Genomic DNA, 16,358 nt, shown 5'->3' with positions numbered 1-16,358 from the left:
TGTAGTTTAAATGTAGTAGGAGCTGGGCACACAGCCTCCTGCTACATTTAAACTGCAGAGCTGCAACGGGGTAGGTACCCCATCCGCGTGAGCCAGTACAGAGCTCCTTCCCTTATCAACTAATTGTGTAGTCAATACAATTTGTATTGACTACACAATTGATCAATTACCCACCTCTTAACATCCTTACTCCAGCTATGTGAATATGAATAATGTAGCCACTGGAGTTGATGAGTTGACTTATTGTGGTGTCTCTACCATGCTGGGTTGAAACTCTCCCATTGATTTACCAGACTAGATGGGAGAGCAGTTTGCTAACATCTACTAAATTAGGAGGTGGAAACTTTTGTGGGGGGGGGGGGGGGGGGGGGGAGCAACAGTACTGACTCAGAAAAATCAACCAGGGGTGGCACACAAATGAGGGGGGGGGGAACAACCAAACTAAACCTAACCAGGCCTCCAAGTAAGGAGGAGGAAAAAACCTTACAGATGTGACTTCTAACTGGAAAAACAAGGGGGGGGAAGAGAAACACTCCTCTCATGTTCCAGCCCCATGGGGAAGGGTGAGACTAAGGGCTTATCTTCAGGGCCAGATTAACTCTTCTGGGAGCCTGGGGCTATAAATTTTGTGGGGGAGCCCTGGGTTCTGGGGTGAGGCCAAAATGAAGGGTTCATTGTGTGCAAGAGGAGTGCTGAGGAACAGGGTTGAGGGTCTGGGTGGAAGGCAAGTTGAAGAAGTGGCTTGGGGTGGGATTTCTGGAGGAGAGGAGGCAGGGGATTGGGGCACTAGCATGGTGTGGCTCCGGAGGCTAGGGAGCTCCCACAGGTGGCTCCACACTTCCCTGAACTTGCAGGCTCCACCCCAGTTGCTCCCACTGACTGGGAAATGTGGCCGTTGGAAGTGGTGATGGTGGAGGCTTCAAGTGAGTGCAGGGACACAGCTTCCTCTGTGCTGCTATTTCAAGAACCGCTTCCTCCCATCTGCCAGGCGGAGCCCATGGACTGAATGTAGCTTGCCTTGATATGGTCTATGAGACTCGCCCCTCAACCCTTGCAGCGGGGTGAGCTGGTACTTGTGTTCCAGCCCATTTTTTAAATTTTCTAACCAGATGTTGGGAAGGACATCTTGACCAAAAAAATTGGTTTTAATTTAGAAAAGTTAATGTCCATTTACACATTGCTCATTACAAAATGTTAAATCTAGAGTTATGCATTACAGGAGGGAGTCACAATTCAAGAAGAGTGAATGCTTTTCATAAAATTCTTTTATTTGAACACACAATTCAGCCAGGCAGTCATTTCAAAATTTCCCTTTGGTTTTGAGTTCAGAATGCACGGATGCCACTATATCCTGGGAATTTGAAATAGAGAAATTGGACTGTCTGTGCAACTAAGATACGTTTTGGGGGGATGGAATGTGTGTTTTTGCTTTGCTTTTTGTGTGAGATCAAAAAACATACATTTTTTACCTATATACACAAGATATATGAAGATCAACCTTTAGGCGGCTACTTCTCTTTTGTTCAGAGATCAGGTCTCTCTCCTCTTCGCAATGGAAGTCTGCTGCCATTTCCCTGGCCAATGAGAAGTTCATAGACTACTGTTCAAACACTTTCAGCACATGGACAGGAACATGTGTAATAATCTTTCTTTTAAATCAGCCTTTATACTTTTGGATAATTTAAGCACTATTCTCAGACTTGTTCCTCAGTCTGTACTTTATCTAATTTAAACATTTTTATTAAAGCTAATGTTAAAATTTGCTTCCTTCTGGCTTTCATAGAAGCATTTGTGCAGGTCAGGTAAGCACCACACTAATGTCTTTATTAAATGTATACTCCGTGAAATGCCAGATTAGTGCAGTTAAAGGAGTAGGTGCTTCACAGTCAATTCTGATGTACTTATCAGAAACATAGCTGTGCCTTTAGGAAGCTGCCTACCCATATAATTTCTCTATTTCTTTTACAATGCAACAATGTTCTTTAGTTTGTTTTTATGTGCTAATGTTATGCAGCTTAAATTAAAAAAAAAATTAAAAAATCAGGAACGACTCCTATTTTTGTGCAATGTGTAAGTGTTAACATTGCTGTAGAAACTTTAAACTTTGTTTCTTTCTTTTAGATTTAGCTGTGTGGCATTAACAGTTCTCTTGCATTTATGAACATTACTAATTGGAAAAACATAAAGAGCTTTGGAATCTATCTAAATGAAAGCAGTATATTTCCAATTACAAATCTCAATATTCTGTAGATCCACATCTCTCCATAGTTCAGGGTAAATTTAAAACAAGGTCCACATTAGAAAGTGGAACGGTTCTACAAGGGGGAAGAAAAGCAATTTGTTGGGTCAAGGTGGAAACAAGCATGGCCAGTTAAATGTGGATAGTAGTGGCAGAGAACGAGCCTTTTGAAATAGTTGAACAATAAATACTCTGTATACTGAAAACTAAATTTAGTTTTGAGAGGCATTAGCTGCTTATAAACATTACATTTATTTAGTGGTTAATGAGGGATCTTTTTGGCTCTGAATAGGCTTGATGCATCTAGAACCCTTGAAACCACAGATTATTTGTCCTTCCAAGGCGGGTCTATTGAGTTCTTTGTAAGTTATAGAATTTTGATATTGTTTGGGGTAGTAAGGATTTTAAACTTAATGTTTAACCGGTTCACAAATTAAACGAGATTTTTACATCCCTTATGTGGATAGTTATAATGGTATATTTACTGGCAGAAATACAAATTATTTGTATAAGCTAGCCCTTCAATTGGCATGGAAGTTCTGGATGAGTTACTACTCTGTTCCTCAGTGTTCTCATCTGTAAAAGGGGAGTAATACTTACCTATCTCCTAGAGGTGTTTAAGGATTAAGATTTCTGAACAAGTTTGATATAATTGGATATTTAGTATTTTTGTGGCACTCTGCCATTCTAGATCCCTTTGAAATGTGAGACCTAAGAGTGAAAGAGAATTCAGTAGTATATTGAACCTTTTCCTTTCTGTTGGAGGACTTTACAAGGTTCACATGTTGTAACAGTAAAAAGTTGCAAAACAATTAATTGCTAATTATATACATTTCTAGCAAAACACTGTAGCATAACTTTTGGGGGAAAGAATGTCTTAATCTGCATTTAAAACACTATTACTACAATGTGCCATAGCCACAAATAATGGCTAATACTTCAGTATTCCAGGAAAAGGGTCCAACATAGTTGAGTTCTCATCTCTTACTCTAGTTAGATACTTCATATCATGAAAAAAGAAAAGTGCTTATAAGGAGACAGTCTGTAATAAGGATGTGAAAGATTAAACCGGTGAGCATCACCTTTAGCGGGTGTTTGAGTACTGATTAACCTGTGGGGGCTGGAGCAGCTCTCTCCCCACCATGGGCAGGGATCTGCTCCTGCATGGCCAGAGCAGCCCCTGTCCACAGCAGGCCCAGATGCATTGCAAGCAGGAGCTGCTCCAGCCCATTCACCTCCCCTTTAATCAGCTCTGGGGATGAGGAGGGCAGGTAGGAATGGGTATATGTGGGAAGCTGGCTTTCAGGTTGGTTCCCTATGTGTATCGACTCCCACTGAGCTGTTTGCCCCCTGCACTGCTGCCTCTTAGAGGCAGTGGCAGTGGGAGAGGGCGGGGAAGGTGGAAGCAGGTGCTCTCGTGGAGCTGGATTTTAAACTGGCTCCCTGTGAACACTGGCTCCCGTCTGCTTCCCTCCCCGAGTGTAACCATGTATCCGCTAAAAATTCGAGCGGTTACACATTTACAAAGAAAAATGTTAGTTAACATCCCTATTATTAGTACCACAGAATTAATAGTCATGAAGTAGAGTGAGCTGTATTGTTATCTGACTCATACATTAGCAGACTTTTTATCTAATTTTCAACAGTTAATCTTATTGATAAATAAACCAGAGAAGTTGTCAGGTTTGATTTGACTGTCCCAAGTTGAGTTTGCAGAGTTGCTAGTTGTAAAATACCTTCCTACTTGTAATGGAGTAGATTTGCAATAGCATCACTGTTTACATGCCACTTCTAGACTCACTATTCAGAGTAGATATGCACTTTATAATTGAAATAATTGTATTTTTACCATTACTTCAAGAATTGTAAGAATAAATGAGTGTGTGTGTGTGTGTGTGTGTGTGTGTGTTCACGTAAGTGGAAGAATTTGAAAAATCAACCATTAGTGTTTTGCAGGGAATCCTAGTACGTAAGTAGGTACAGGTTAAACCTTCAGTATCTGGGACACTTTGATCTGGCAAGGATATTGCTGGACCAGACACACCTGGCTAGCTCATGGGCTGGACTGGCGGTGTGGGGCAGAGTATCAGTCGGCAACCAGGAGTGTAGCCCCGAGCGGGCTGAAGGCAGCATGGCCTGGGGGTTGGGGGAGCAGCCCAGACTGGCACCCACAGTGGTGAGGAACGCAACCCTGCCCTGGGTGGGAGCGCACTATCCCTGGCAAGGAGCAGAGCCAGGAGGGGAGCCTTGACCTTCCTTGATCCAGCAAACTCCATGGTTTGGGACTGTTCATTTCCCAACAGTGCCAGACCAGGGATGTCCCACCTTTATCTTAACATTAGTTATTTACATTTAATTGACTTTCATTTAATTCAAAGTAATTAAATTGTTTATAAAGACTACTGGGGAGTTGTGCTCCCTGCTCACTCTGCTTGCCAAACCTTCCTCTCACTGGGGAATAGGTGTTTGGCCAGGGGGTTGGGAGCAGGAGTGGGGTGGAGGTGCGGGATGAGTGAGGGGGCAGGTTCTTGGTAGATAGTGTATGTGAGGGGGTTGGAGGTGTAGGGAGGGGGAGGACACATGGCTAGCACCTCCCGCCTCGTCAGAGCACTAGCGGGGAAGGTGGATTGGCTTCTGGGTGTCATCATCCCTCCCCCCTCCCCCCCCCCGGGAGGGGGAGGCCATGCAGCTCCCACCTCCTTGGAGCACCAATGTGGGGGGGAGGCCTCACAGTTCTCTCCCCCCCCCCCCCCCCCCGGAGTGGGGAGGCAGGCTTTGCAGCTCCGGAGTGGCTGGAGCACCAGAGAGGTGTGAAGGGGGGAGGAAGACAAGCAGCTGAGGGGGAAATTTTGTTTATGTAGAGAGCTAGTATATTGTCCCCTAACAAATACTCAGTGTGGCCCCTCAGTGCTGGCTCTGGGGACCTGCCTGCCCTCCCTCTTGCTGCTTCCCACAGAGCCAGTGCTGGGGTGCTTTTAAACTGGCTCTGTGGTGCCACCTGCCCCACTCCCTGCAGTGCCATGACTCACCATGGACAGGGTGAAGGGAGCGACATTGCCATGACTCACCATGGACAGGGACTGCTGCTACTGCATGATGTTGCCTCTTTATCAGAGGCAGGAGCGTGGGGTGGTAGGCGAGGTTCTCTGTAAGCTGTGCACCTGTATGAGTGCACAGCCCTTTTCTGAACCCTGCACAGAGGTTCAGAGCTCCCTGCATTGTCAGGGAGCTCAGCTGATGGGCTGGGAAAGGAGGGGCTGGGCACTCACCCTTTTAGAGGAGCAGAAGCAGCAACAGCTGCTGCCTGCTATGACTAGAGAAGCTGACTCCAGCCTCTACTCCAGGCTGGGCAAAAGATGATTTATGGCCGGATCTGGCTGTTAGTCTCATCTTGCTCCTTGCCTGTCTTGCACCTGCTTGGCACTCAGGAAAGCTGGGTGTAGGGGCATCTGTGTGTTTCTGAATACTGAGAGCCTGGAGGGAGGGGAGACAGGCTTCTCATGCACCCTTCATTTTCCATAGCTCCCATTGGCTGGTTTTGATCAATAGCAGCTCCTTGTTTGCAGGACAGGCAGCATGTGCCATGCCCCTTTTCCCCCAGGCTCACAGCATTCAGTTCAGAGCAGTAAACATGGCCCTACAGGTCTCCTGAGTGCGTACAGGGACTGGAATGTGGGGACCCTGGCTAAGGGAACCTGCTGGGCTGCTGGCTGAGAGCTAGGTAAGGTCTCCTAGCCAGAGCCTGTCTCTGGCACCCCAGTCTCTTTCCCTCCCCCAATCTCTTCTCTCCTACCCCATTAATCCAAACCTTCTGCACCCCTGTTCCAGCCCCCAGACACTGCATCCCCTCCTTCACCCCTCCTCCGATCACAACCCCTTCTCAGACTTTGTACCCCATCTGCTATCCCTGGTCACAACCCAAATCCCTGCATCCCCTTCTGCACTCCTGCCCTAGGTCACAACCCCCTTCCAGGCCTTGCACCCCCCTCCCCCTCCACTCCAGTCTGTTGCCTCAAGTCACGATCCCTTACTTCACCCAAACTCCCTTACAGAGCTCACACCCCAATCCCTTACCCTAAGCTCCCTTCTGCACCCAATCTCCATTCCAGACCCCCTACACCTCCATTAATATAATGGAAGAGTGCAGCCCTTGACCACTTACCAAATACTTGGAATGACCCAACATCAACAATTATTGCCCATCCCTGTATTAATGGCTTATGGTAAGAAGAAAAAAAGATTTTTAACAGTTTTTTTTGTGTTGCAGACACCTAAAACTGTGATCTTAATGATTTTTTTTTAAAATGCTGTTAGTAATTAATGCATGGTAAACTGTATTGCATTAAGGCCAGATTTAGAGTTCTGGCTCTTATGAGTCAGAAGTAGCAAGTACTAGGTGTGATGCTACTGTTTTGTAGTATGAAACCTTATTTGCAAGATCTTAGAAACATGCATCTGTCTGTTAGAAAGGATGATGATACATGTACTCCAAGGTCTCAGAAGGGTAGCAGTGTTAGTCTGTAACTTAAAAAAAACACAATGGTCCTGTAGCACCTTAGACTAACAAAAATAAATAAATAGTATCATGAGCTTTCATGGGCAAAACCCATTTCTTCAGCCAAATATAGTGGGTTTTTTATTTGATTTCATATTAAATAATCATAAGCATTGTTCCTTGTTAATTATTACTTGTTTTAATTTCTTCCACATCTATGGACCATTTAAAATATATATTTATATCTATGCTGTTTGTTTGTACTGGGGGGGTGCACATCCACACAGTACCTCAATATTGGCGGTGCGCATAAGAAATTTCAACCCACCCTATGATGGAAAATCTTAGCGGGATCCCTGGTGGCAGGCAGAGCCAGTCTGCGCAGGAACCCAGTTATTAAACCAGCCCTCCCACGTGTACTGGCTCCCACCTGTCATCCCACGCTGCTGCCTCTGATAGGCAGCAGCACAAGTTGGCAAGATGCTCTCTGGAAATGGGGCTGGAACGCACTGGCGGCTGGCCCTGCACCCAGGGACTAATGAATAGTTATTTAACAGATTATATTTGATGTGGTTAAATGACTATTCCAGTTACGTGCTATTCCACACCCCTCCGCCTAGGTATGTTAAAGCCTGTGTGTGTGGGGACCTAACTTAAAAGCTGGTTCCCTGCACATACCAGCTCCTGCAAAGTCGCTCCCTCCTCTTCTCTCCCCCCCAACTCAAAAGCTGACTCCCTGCGAGCATTGGCTCCCATCTAGGTGCCCCCCATGTGTTAATGTGGAACAGCTATAAATTTCAGCAGTTAGCTACTTCAAATTAATTGGCCTCTATCAATCATTATTAAATTAAATCTAATTAAATTAGATTTTTTCCTCCACCAATCATTATTAAAAGATCTTTGGGCTTTTTGTGGGGGTGGGGGATTTGAGTGAATTTGCTGCTTTACAATGTATAAAGAGGCTGAAAGTTTTATGTCTTTTACCTTAACATCAAGAATTTCAGAGGGGTAAATGACTTAATGGTCTCAACAGCACTGTTTTACCAGTCTCCTGGACTTAGCAGTGAAGGAGCCAGTAGGGCTGGATTTAATTACTTAGCACCGGAGGCAGGGGCGGTTATGCTACTCAAACCTGTCATCCCTCCACCTTGTGATCTGGAACCTTTGTGGTTAGCCGGGCCTGAACACCTCTGTTTGGAGGCAGTGAGGATGTTCCCTTTAGGATATGAATGGTTAACTGATAAGCATCACCATTTCAGGCTGCTTACTGGTTATGATTAACCTGTGGGGGGGCTGTAGCAGGTGCCTCCTCCCCCCCACTTAATCAGTTAACATAGTGTTTAACCAGTTAACTAATTAAACAGAATTTACATCCCTTATACCACAGAATTTGCTGAACCACGGGAGATCAGTATTGTCTAGTAGCATTACCAACACTTCCATTGCATACTGGGCTCTTAGAAGACATTTAGGGTAAATTAGAGGTAAATAACAGCACAGAACACTGCCACAGGACTGGTGTCTGTAAACAGACATTATGGGGCTGCGGAACACTTGGCCACACCCTTGATGAGTAGACATTCAGGTAACTAAAATCGTGCCAGCCCCCAGATGTTGCCTGACCAGTGAGATTCAACCTGTAGTGAATTCTGTTGCACTGTGCTCTACTTTGCTGTGCTGTTTTTGGTCCTGTAAGAAATTGTGTACTGCTTGTACATCTGACTGTACCACTGTTAGTGCATCTATTCATTTTTCTGTGCTTGTTGCACATTTTGATTATTACATTGTCACTGATCCTTTGAGTTGTCACAGTTTAGTAATGAGTAAGTGGGTGGTTTCAGAAGTGCTAGACACTTTGCAGCACATGTTGTGAACTAAAATATTGTTTTCCAAATAATATAATTGTATTCAGTAACAAAGTCAATGCAAAAGAACATAAGAATGGTCTGACCCAGTACGACCGAAGGTCCATCTAGCCTAATAGCTTGTCTGCCGACAGTGGCCAGCACCAGGTGCTCCAGAGAGGGTGGACCAAAGACAATGATCAAGTGATTTGTCTCCTGCCATCCTTCTCCAGCCTCTGACAAACAGAGGCCAGGAACACCATTTCTATCCCCTGGCTAATAGCCTTTTATGGACCTAACCTCCATGAAATTATAGCTTCTCTTTAAACTCTGTTATAGTCCTAGCCTTCACAGCTTCCTCTGGCAAGGAGTTCCACAGGTTGACTACATGCTGTGTGAAGAACTTCTTTTTATTAGTTTTAAACCTGCTACCCATTAACTTCATTTGGTGTCCTCTAGTTCTTCTATTATGGGAACTAATAAATAACTTTTCTTTATCCGCCCTCTCCACACCACTCATGATTTTATATACCTCTATCATATCCCCCCTCAGTCTCCTCTTTTCTAAACTGAAAAGTCCCAGTCGTTTTAACCTCTCTTCATATGGGACCCGTTCCAAACCCCTAAGCATTTTAGTTGCCCTTTTCTGAACCCTTTCCAAGGCCAAAATATCTTTTTTGAGGTGAGGAGACCACATCTGTACACAGTATTCAAGATGTGGGCATACCATAGTTTTATATGGGGGCAGTAAGATATTCTGTTTTATTTTCTATCCCTTTCTTAATAATTTAATTTCTTAATAATTCTTAGCATCCTATTTGCCTTTTTTGACTGCCGCTGCACACTGTGTGGAAGTTTTCAGAGAACTATCCACGATAACATGACGAGATAACATGATCTTGGTAACTAATTGACGATTCATTATCAGTGGGAAATAGGTCAATGGAGGGATGATAGGAGTTACTATAGAGAACTTTCTGGGTGTCTGGCTGGTGAGTCTTGCCCACATGCTCAGGGTTTAGCTGATCAACATATTTGGGGTCGGGAAGGAATTTTCCTCCAGGGTAGATTGGCAGAGACCCTGGAGGTTTTTCGCCTTCCTCTGTAGCATGGGGTACAGATCACAGCTGGAGGATTCTCTGCATCTTGGGGTCTTCAAAGTATTTGAAGGCTTCAATATCTGAGAGATAGGTGAGAGGATTATTCTAGGAGGGGTGGGTGAGATTCTGTGGCCTGCACTGTGCAGGGGGTCAGACTAGATGATCATAATGGTCCCTTCTGACCGTAGAGTCTGAGAACTCCAAGATCTCTTTCCTAATTTGTCATAGCCAAATTAGCCCCCATCATACTGTACGTTTAGTTGGGGTTATTTTTCCCGATGTGGATAAGTGTAAAGTAATGCACATTAAATTTCATTTGCCATTTTGTTGCCCAATCACTCAGTTTGGTGAGATCTTCTTGGAGTCCCTCACAGTCTACTTCTGTCTTGACTATCCTAAACAATTTGGTATCATCTGCAAACTTTACCACCTCACTGCTTACCCCTTTCTCCAGATCATTTATGAATAAGTTGAAAAGGATTGGCCCCAGGACTGACCCTTAGGGGATACCACTATATACCCCTCTCCATTCTGAAAATTTTCCATTTATTCCTACCTTTTGTTTCCTGTCTTTTAACCAGTTCTCAATCCATGAAAGGACCTTCTCTCTTATCCCATGGCAATGTAATTTACACAGAGCCTTTGGTGAGGGACCTTGTCAAAGGCTTTCTGAAAATCTAAGTATACTAGATCTAAGTATACTAGATCCCCCTTGTCTGCATGTTTAACCCCTTCAAAGAACTCTAATAGATTAGTAAGGCATGATTTCCCTTTACAGAAACCATGCTGACTTTTGTCCAACAAATTATGTTCTTCTACGTGCCTCACAATTTTATTCTTTACTGTTGTTTTGACTAATTTGCCTGGTACTGAAGTTAGACTTACCAGTCTGTAATTGCCAGGATCGCCTCTAGAGCCTTTTTAAATATTGGTGCCACGTTAGCTACCTGCCAGTCATCAGGTACAGAAGCAGATTAAAGGATAGGTTCCAAACCATAGATAATAGTTCAGCAATTTCCAATTTGAGTTTTTAGAACCCTTGGATGAATGCCATCCGGTCCCAGAGATTTGTTAACATTAAGTTTTTCTATTTGTTCCAAAACCACCTCTGACACTTCAATCCGAGACAGTTCCTCAATTCATCACCCACAAAGGATGGTGCAGATTTGGGAATCTCCCTAACGTCCTCAGCCATGAAGACTGAAGCAAAGAAATCATTTAGTTTCTCCGCAATGAACATTAACAATTAAAATATTGCTGGAACAGAGCTTAATGAGGGAAAAGAACATTCATGTACATTTTACCTGACCGGTAAAAGCCACATGCTGTGTGTGATGCTATGGTTTTCCTTAATGTGCCTCTGCCTCTATGCCACTTGGAGTGTTTGGGAGGGAGGTTGTATGTAGGTGATGTAATGCAGTTCTTCATGTATTGCAAAGGGAGGAAGCAAGCCCATGAATGTTGAATTGAGGTTCCACAAGGATTTGCAGTATCTGTGTTTGTTGCTCGAGAAGCCCTATTATTGTCTGTGCATCTCACTTTCCTTTTCCTGCAGTGACTCTTGGACTTTTCTCTGGTCTGCTCTTTTCTTCTCCGGGTTGTCTGCAGTATTGACCCTCCAGGCCCTTTGCTCATGGCTTGTTGTAGCTTGACTTGTAGGATCTCAATGAACATGCTATCCCAAGTCCTTTTCTTTCTCCTCCTTACCTACCTCAGGTGTGAAAGGGAAATCCCTCAAGGCTGCTGCCACAGCAGCAGCAAATAGAACACACAAGTACTATGTCCACATCGCCACAACAATAAGTGAAATTTTATACTCCGAACACCATTCCTTTGCTCCTTTGTAGTTTTCAACAAGATGTATTTACTGACACTTCTGCTTCTGACTGTGAGCAGTGCTACTCTCAGCAGCAGCTGTGGTGAGTATGACCTGCCAGGGTGAAAAAATGAAGAGGGAATTGCTAAGTTGCATGAAACTGAGTATAGGGCAACAATGCTCTATATGTTGGCACTGTTTTCTGCAAGTGATGATTTTAACTAATCTCACTCAGCAGGATAACAAAGGCAGAGAAAGCAAAGTTGCTGCTGGCATGCTGAAGCTGCCAGGGCCTGTATGCTGCTATAGTTCCTGCCGAAGTTATTGCTGACTGACATGGGAAAGTGTCATACTGTGGAGGAAGAAATAAGGCTGCCATATCTAGAACCTCGAAGTGGATTACAGAACAGCTCCGTGAAAGTTTTATTGAGCTCTCTAATTAGAATTTAGTGTACATTCTTATATACATAAACTGCTCCTTGTGATACCCCACCCTCGCTTAATTTTCCAGGAGACTGAAAAGCCGACAAGTATGACCTCCCTTGTTGTACCAATCCATTTTGTAGTACACGTAAATTAACAAGTTTATAACTTTGTCCTGTTAAGTCGGTTGCACCATCACTGCAGTGGGACATACATTTGTTTCTTGAGGATCCTTCCCCTGCATCGGGCTCCCCCAGGCTTGACTAACTAGACCAGGTCCTGGCTCATAGCATAAGCACCCGGTCATATGTCCCCGTCCTCATCCTTACTGTTCATGCAGGGGCATGTTACTCAGGCTTCTCAAAAATATTCATCTTGATCTTTGGGGCTGACGCAGGACTTCTCCAAGTATGGCATTCTGCTCTTTATAAAAGTATTAGGTCTGCGAACTGGCACCAGATTGACAGTCCATTTCCCTGGTGTTCTGATACACTTGACAAAATTCCTCCGCTTTCACTTGGCACTGATGCTGATCCCTTTTGTATGCCTTCTGCATTCTCCGTACAATCTGCTCCTAGGTATCTGGGCTATAATTGTGCTTGTGCAGCCTCTTCTCAGAGGCTCAGGACATCTACCATCTCCTGTCTGTTCCATGCCAAAGCAGGTCTGGAGTGTGTAACCAGTGTAGTCATCTGGCTATAAATGACACACATTTAGAGATACAGAAGCATACAGGAAGCCCCCAACTTAGGAACGGGTTGTGTTCCAAAAATTCATTTGTAAGTCAGTTGTTTGGAACTCAGATCTTGTGTTCCCATAGAAACAATGTTATAAACGGTGGTTAAATTGCCAGGGTAGCCCACAAAATCTTATTTAAATTGGATGCTAGTGCTTGAGGAAAGGCTTGATTTCATAGGTAGAAATTTCAAAGAAGACTTCTGGGCATCTCCCTGCTGCAATGCTAGATTCATTGTTCTGTGTGACCAGGGCTATTAGATTTTTGGGAGCCTCTGAGCTCTGGAAAGTGGCCTACACTGGGGGGGTTCAGCGTGCAGGATGGGGCTGTAGGTTGAGGCAGGGGATTGCATGCGGGAGGGAGCTAGGGCTCTGATTGGGGCTGCGGATGAAGCATTTGGGGTTCAGTAGGGGTCTCCACACTGGGCCCCAGAGGTTGGAATTTGGGAGGGGGTTCAGGGTCTAGTCAGAAGTTAGGGTGTGGGAGGGGGCACAAGGCTGGAGGGGAGGATTGGGACACTTGCCTGGGGCAGTTCCCCTTTGATAGTGCAGGCCTGGGGGATGGAAGTGGCTCTGGCAGTCTCCATTCTCATAGGCACAGCCTCCAGTGCTCACTCATGGGGAGGCTACAAGCAGTATGAGCACAGGCCAGAGGACTCCAGAGAAGAGGGGGTAGACAGTGGTTGGGGGGGGGGGGAAAGCAGTGCTTTAAAGCGCCACTTCTTTCTGGCCACCAGCTGCATGGCTGCATTGTCTCTTCTTGTTTGGAGTTCTCCAGCTACGCTCTCACTGCCCCCCAGTGAGTGGAGGCTGGGAGCTTTCTGAGCTGGTGCTGAGCCCGTGGAGTGGGGAGAAGCTGCTGGCCAGGGGATGGGGTTAGGGTGGCCAAAGCCAGTGCTGAGCTTGCAGACAGCCAAGATTGGTCTGGCTGCAGTATACCAACCCTTGCTCATGCCGCTCACTACTGCTTGCAGCCTCTTGCCTGTCCCCCTGAGACTACATGTGAGCGTGAATACGTGCAGATGTTCGTTACTCCTGGAGTAGTGTCTTTAACAATGGTATAAAGGAACACAGTATTTTGCAATGGGAAAGAGGATTTATCCATTTGCATGGGGTAGTCAGGAAGGCATGTCCTGTTGTCCCTGCTGTGATCAAGTAGCACATGTCCATATGTGTGTTGGAAGTTTGACTTTTTACATTGATCACCATCAGTTTGTTTGTTCTAATTAAAATGTGTCAAACAGAAGAAAAATATTTATATTTTCTCTCTCCTAGGTTTGTAAATACTACCTTTGTGGGTTTTGTCCAGCTGAATTATTTACAAATACCCGTTCTGACTTAGGTAAGTGTGTTTGGAGTGGGAGGGGGTCATTTATTGTCTATATATTTAAAAAAGAATCCTGTGAGATGACAGTGATGTCACCACATCACTTTGCATGCTGCCTCCCTCTGACCCTCTTCTCTAAGTTCGAGTCCTACTTCGCTGCTTCCCCTCGCCACTTGGAATTGCTATTTTAAACCAAGCCCTTACTCTCCTTCCTCCACACCACAGGGCTTTTAATGCCAAGAAACATGACACAGTACCCGGCAGACCCCATATTGCAGCTGTGACAGCCCAGGGGAGGAGAGGTTCAGTGCTTGGGATAGCTGCCCAGGGACAGGTGCTAGGAGCAGGGCAACCAGCCGGGCTTATGTGCCAGCAGCGGGCTTGTGGGGGCTCCCCTGCTGACCGGTTCTTGGTGAGCTGGAGTGTGATGCCTGATGAAGACTTGCCCCCCTCAACAGTGACTGCACTTACCACAGCTGCCAGAGCCACCCCTGAGCCACTCGGGAGCTACTGCACCAACCTGTCAGTTCTTTCCCTTTTACTCCCGGTGGGGAGATGGGTGGCCCTGGGCTCTGTGGGCAGGGTTGGGGCAGGGAGGAGGGAGAATGGGGGCCCAGGCTAGTGGAAGGGGAGAAGGAGCCCCAGGTTGGTGGATGGGAAAAGGAGGAGGAAGGGGTCCAGGCTGGTGTGGCCAAGCCAGGGTTGCCTACCCCCCACGAGAGGGGGGGATTTGCAAGCAGTGTGAGCTTCCAGCTTCTTATGGCTTCTCCAGTCCCATCGCTTTAAGGTGCCTAGAAAATCAATGGACATTCAGAAATACCTGAGTTAGGCTCACATGCTCCCTATAGGAGGTGCCTCAGAATGAGATTGACAGAAGCAAGCATTGACAGAAGTTTCCCCCAAGTTAGCCAATAGGAGATGCCAAGGCAAGTGATGTATCTTGAGCCCCACCCTTCCAGGGAGTTTCTGTGCCTTAGTCTGGGATACAGAGAGATACCTTCCTCTGCTTGGGATTCTCTGCCACAGATCCTTTCTTTGAAGATAGGTGCCTATACTGATTTTGCAAGAACGTCAAGAGGGCCAACCTTATACTTCTAACCCAATAGTTAGGGCACTTATCTGGAATGTGGGAGACCATGGTTTCAAATTCTCCCTTGACCTGAGTGGGAGAAGGGATTTGAATAGAGATCTGCCACTTGTCAGGTGAATGCCCTAGCCACTGAGCTCTGGCATATTCCTGTGTGGCAATTCCTTGGTCTGTATTGTGAAACTTTTCTAATGTGGATAAACAATATATATTCATTAAAGTAGGGAGGGCGGAAAGAGATCCTGGGTTCCCCACTTCTCAGGTGAGTTCTATAGCCACCAGTCTATAGAATCATTCTCATGCTTGTGTGCACTTTTTCCATCTCTCTCTGACCCAGTGATTCGGCACCTATAGCTTTTGGTGACAGTTTAGTGGGGGGTTTATGAATCCCAGAGGAATCTGATTCTGGACATTGTGCCTACCAGAGATGTTAAAAAGCAGGTAATTGGGTAATGATGTAACTGCTGACAGTGGTTACATCATGGTTACTTACACCACGGGGCAGAAGTTGGCTCTGGCCTACTGTCTCACTCCCAGGGAGCCAGCTGCCGCCCTGCGTTGCTGCCTCCATATCAGACATAGAAGCACAGGGCGGCAGCCATCTCCTGCCTATAGCCCTGCTCCTAGGGAGCTGGCTACCGCCCCTGCAAGTGGTGGCAGCTGGCTCTCCAGGAGCCGGGGAGTCTGCATGTAACTGTGAACATTGACCAATAAGGCCTGACTTATCTGTTAACCATTTACACAGTTACATTTTCACATTCCTAGTACCTACAGTGGTAGTTAGATGCCTACATCTTTTTATGAACCTAGCCCTAAAAGTATTCTAACTAAATCTTCAAGAGTTTTAGTGTAGCTTTCCAGAGCGTGCACTCAGTCTTGCTTTGCTTTGCTTTTAGGTCCATGTGAAAAAATTCATGATGAAAATCTGCGTAAACAGTGAGTGTTTAAGTTGTTTTAGAATGTGTTAATAAAAAGTGGCTTAACTTGGTCAAATTAGAATTAATAAAACCAACCAGGCAAAAAGAAAATAATTGATTATTAAGAGCAGCTTCATATATACATTTGAACTTTTCATTGTCAGTTTCTCTATAAAAACTGATTTTAAAAAAATCACACAGTAATTTAAGAATTAATCATGGAAATTTTGAGGGGACTTTGAGGTCATTTAGCCCATTTCCCTGCTCTGAAGCAGTCCCAGTGTAATTTACAAAGTTGTAATTTTTGCTGAAGCCGTTAAAGCATAGCAGTTTTTACATGGTTTTTCTCATGTCTGTCTATCAAATTGACAATCG

General features: G+C 45.2%; 1 protein-coding gene across 5 annotated transcripts in view; it reads left to right on the top strand.

Moving 5' to 3' along the window:
* Positions 1-16,358, top strand: part of LUC7L3 (LUC7 like 3 pre-mRNA splicing factor) — a 41,360-nt gene that overhangs the window by 1,652 nt on the left and 23,350 nt on the right. For all 5 annotated transcript variants that reach the window (XR_012896868.2, XM_014574624.4, XM_025185682.3 and 2 more), the window contains exons 2-3: positions 13,928-13,994; positions 15,963-16,002. Coding sequence is in view for 4 of the 5 variants with exons in the window: in XM_014574624.4 (XP_014430110.1) it covers positions 13,928-13,994; positions 15,963-16,002 (107 nt within the window). In the remaining variant the exon portion in view is untranslated. The remainder of the gene's footprint in view (positions 1-13,927; positions 13,995-15,962; positions 16,003-16,358) is intronic.

Source organism: Pelodiscus sinensis, chromosome 20, assembly GCF_052426305.1.
Source record: "Pelodiscus sinensis isolate ZL-2025 chromosome 20, ASM5242630v1, whole genome shotgun sequence".
Taxonomy (NCBI): Eukaryota; Metazoa; Chordata; order Testudines; family Trionychidae; genus Pelodiscus; species Pelodiscus sinensis.
This window is presented reverse-complemented; position numbering and strand designations above follow the sequence as displayed.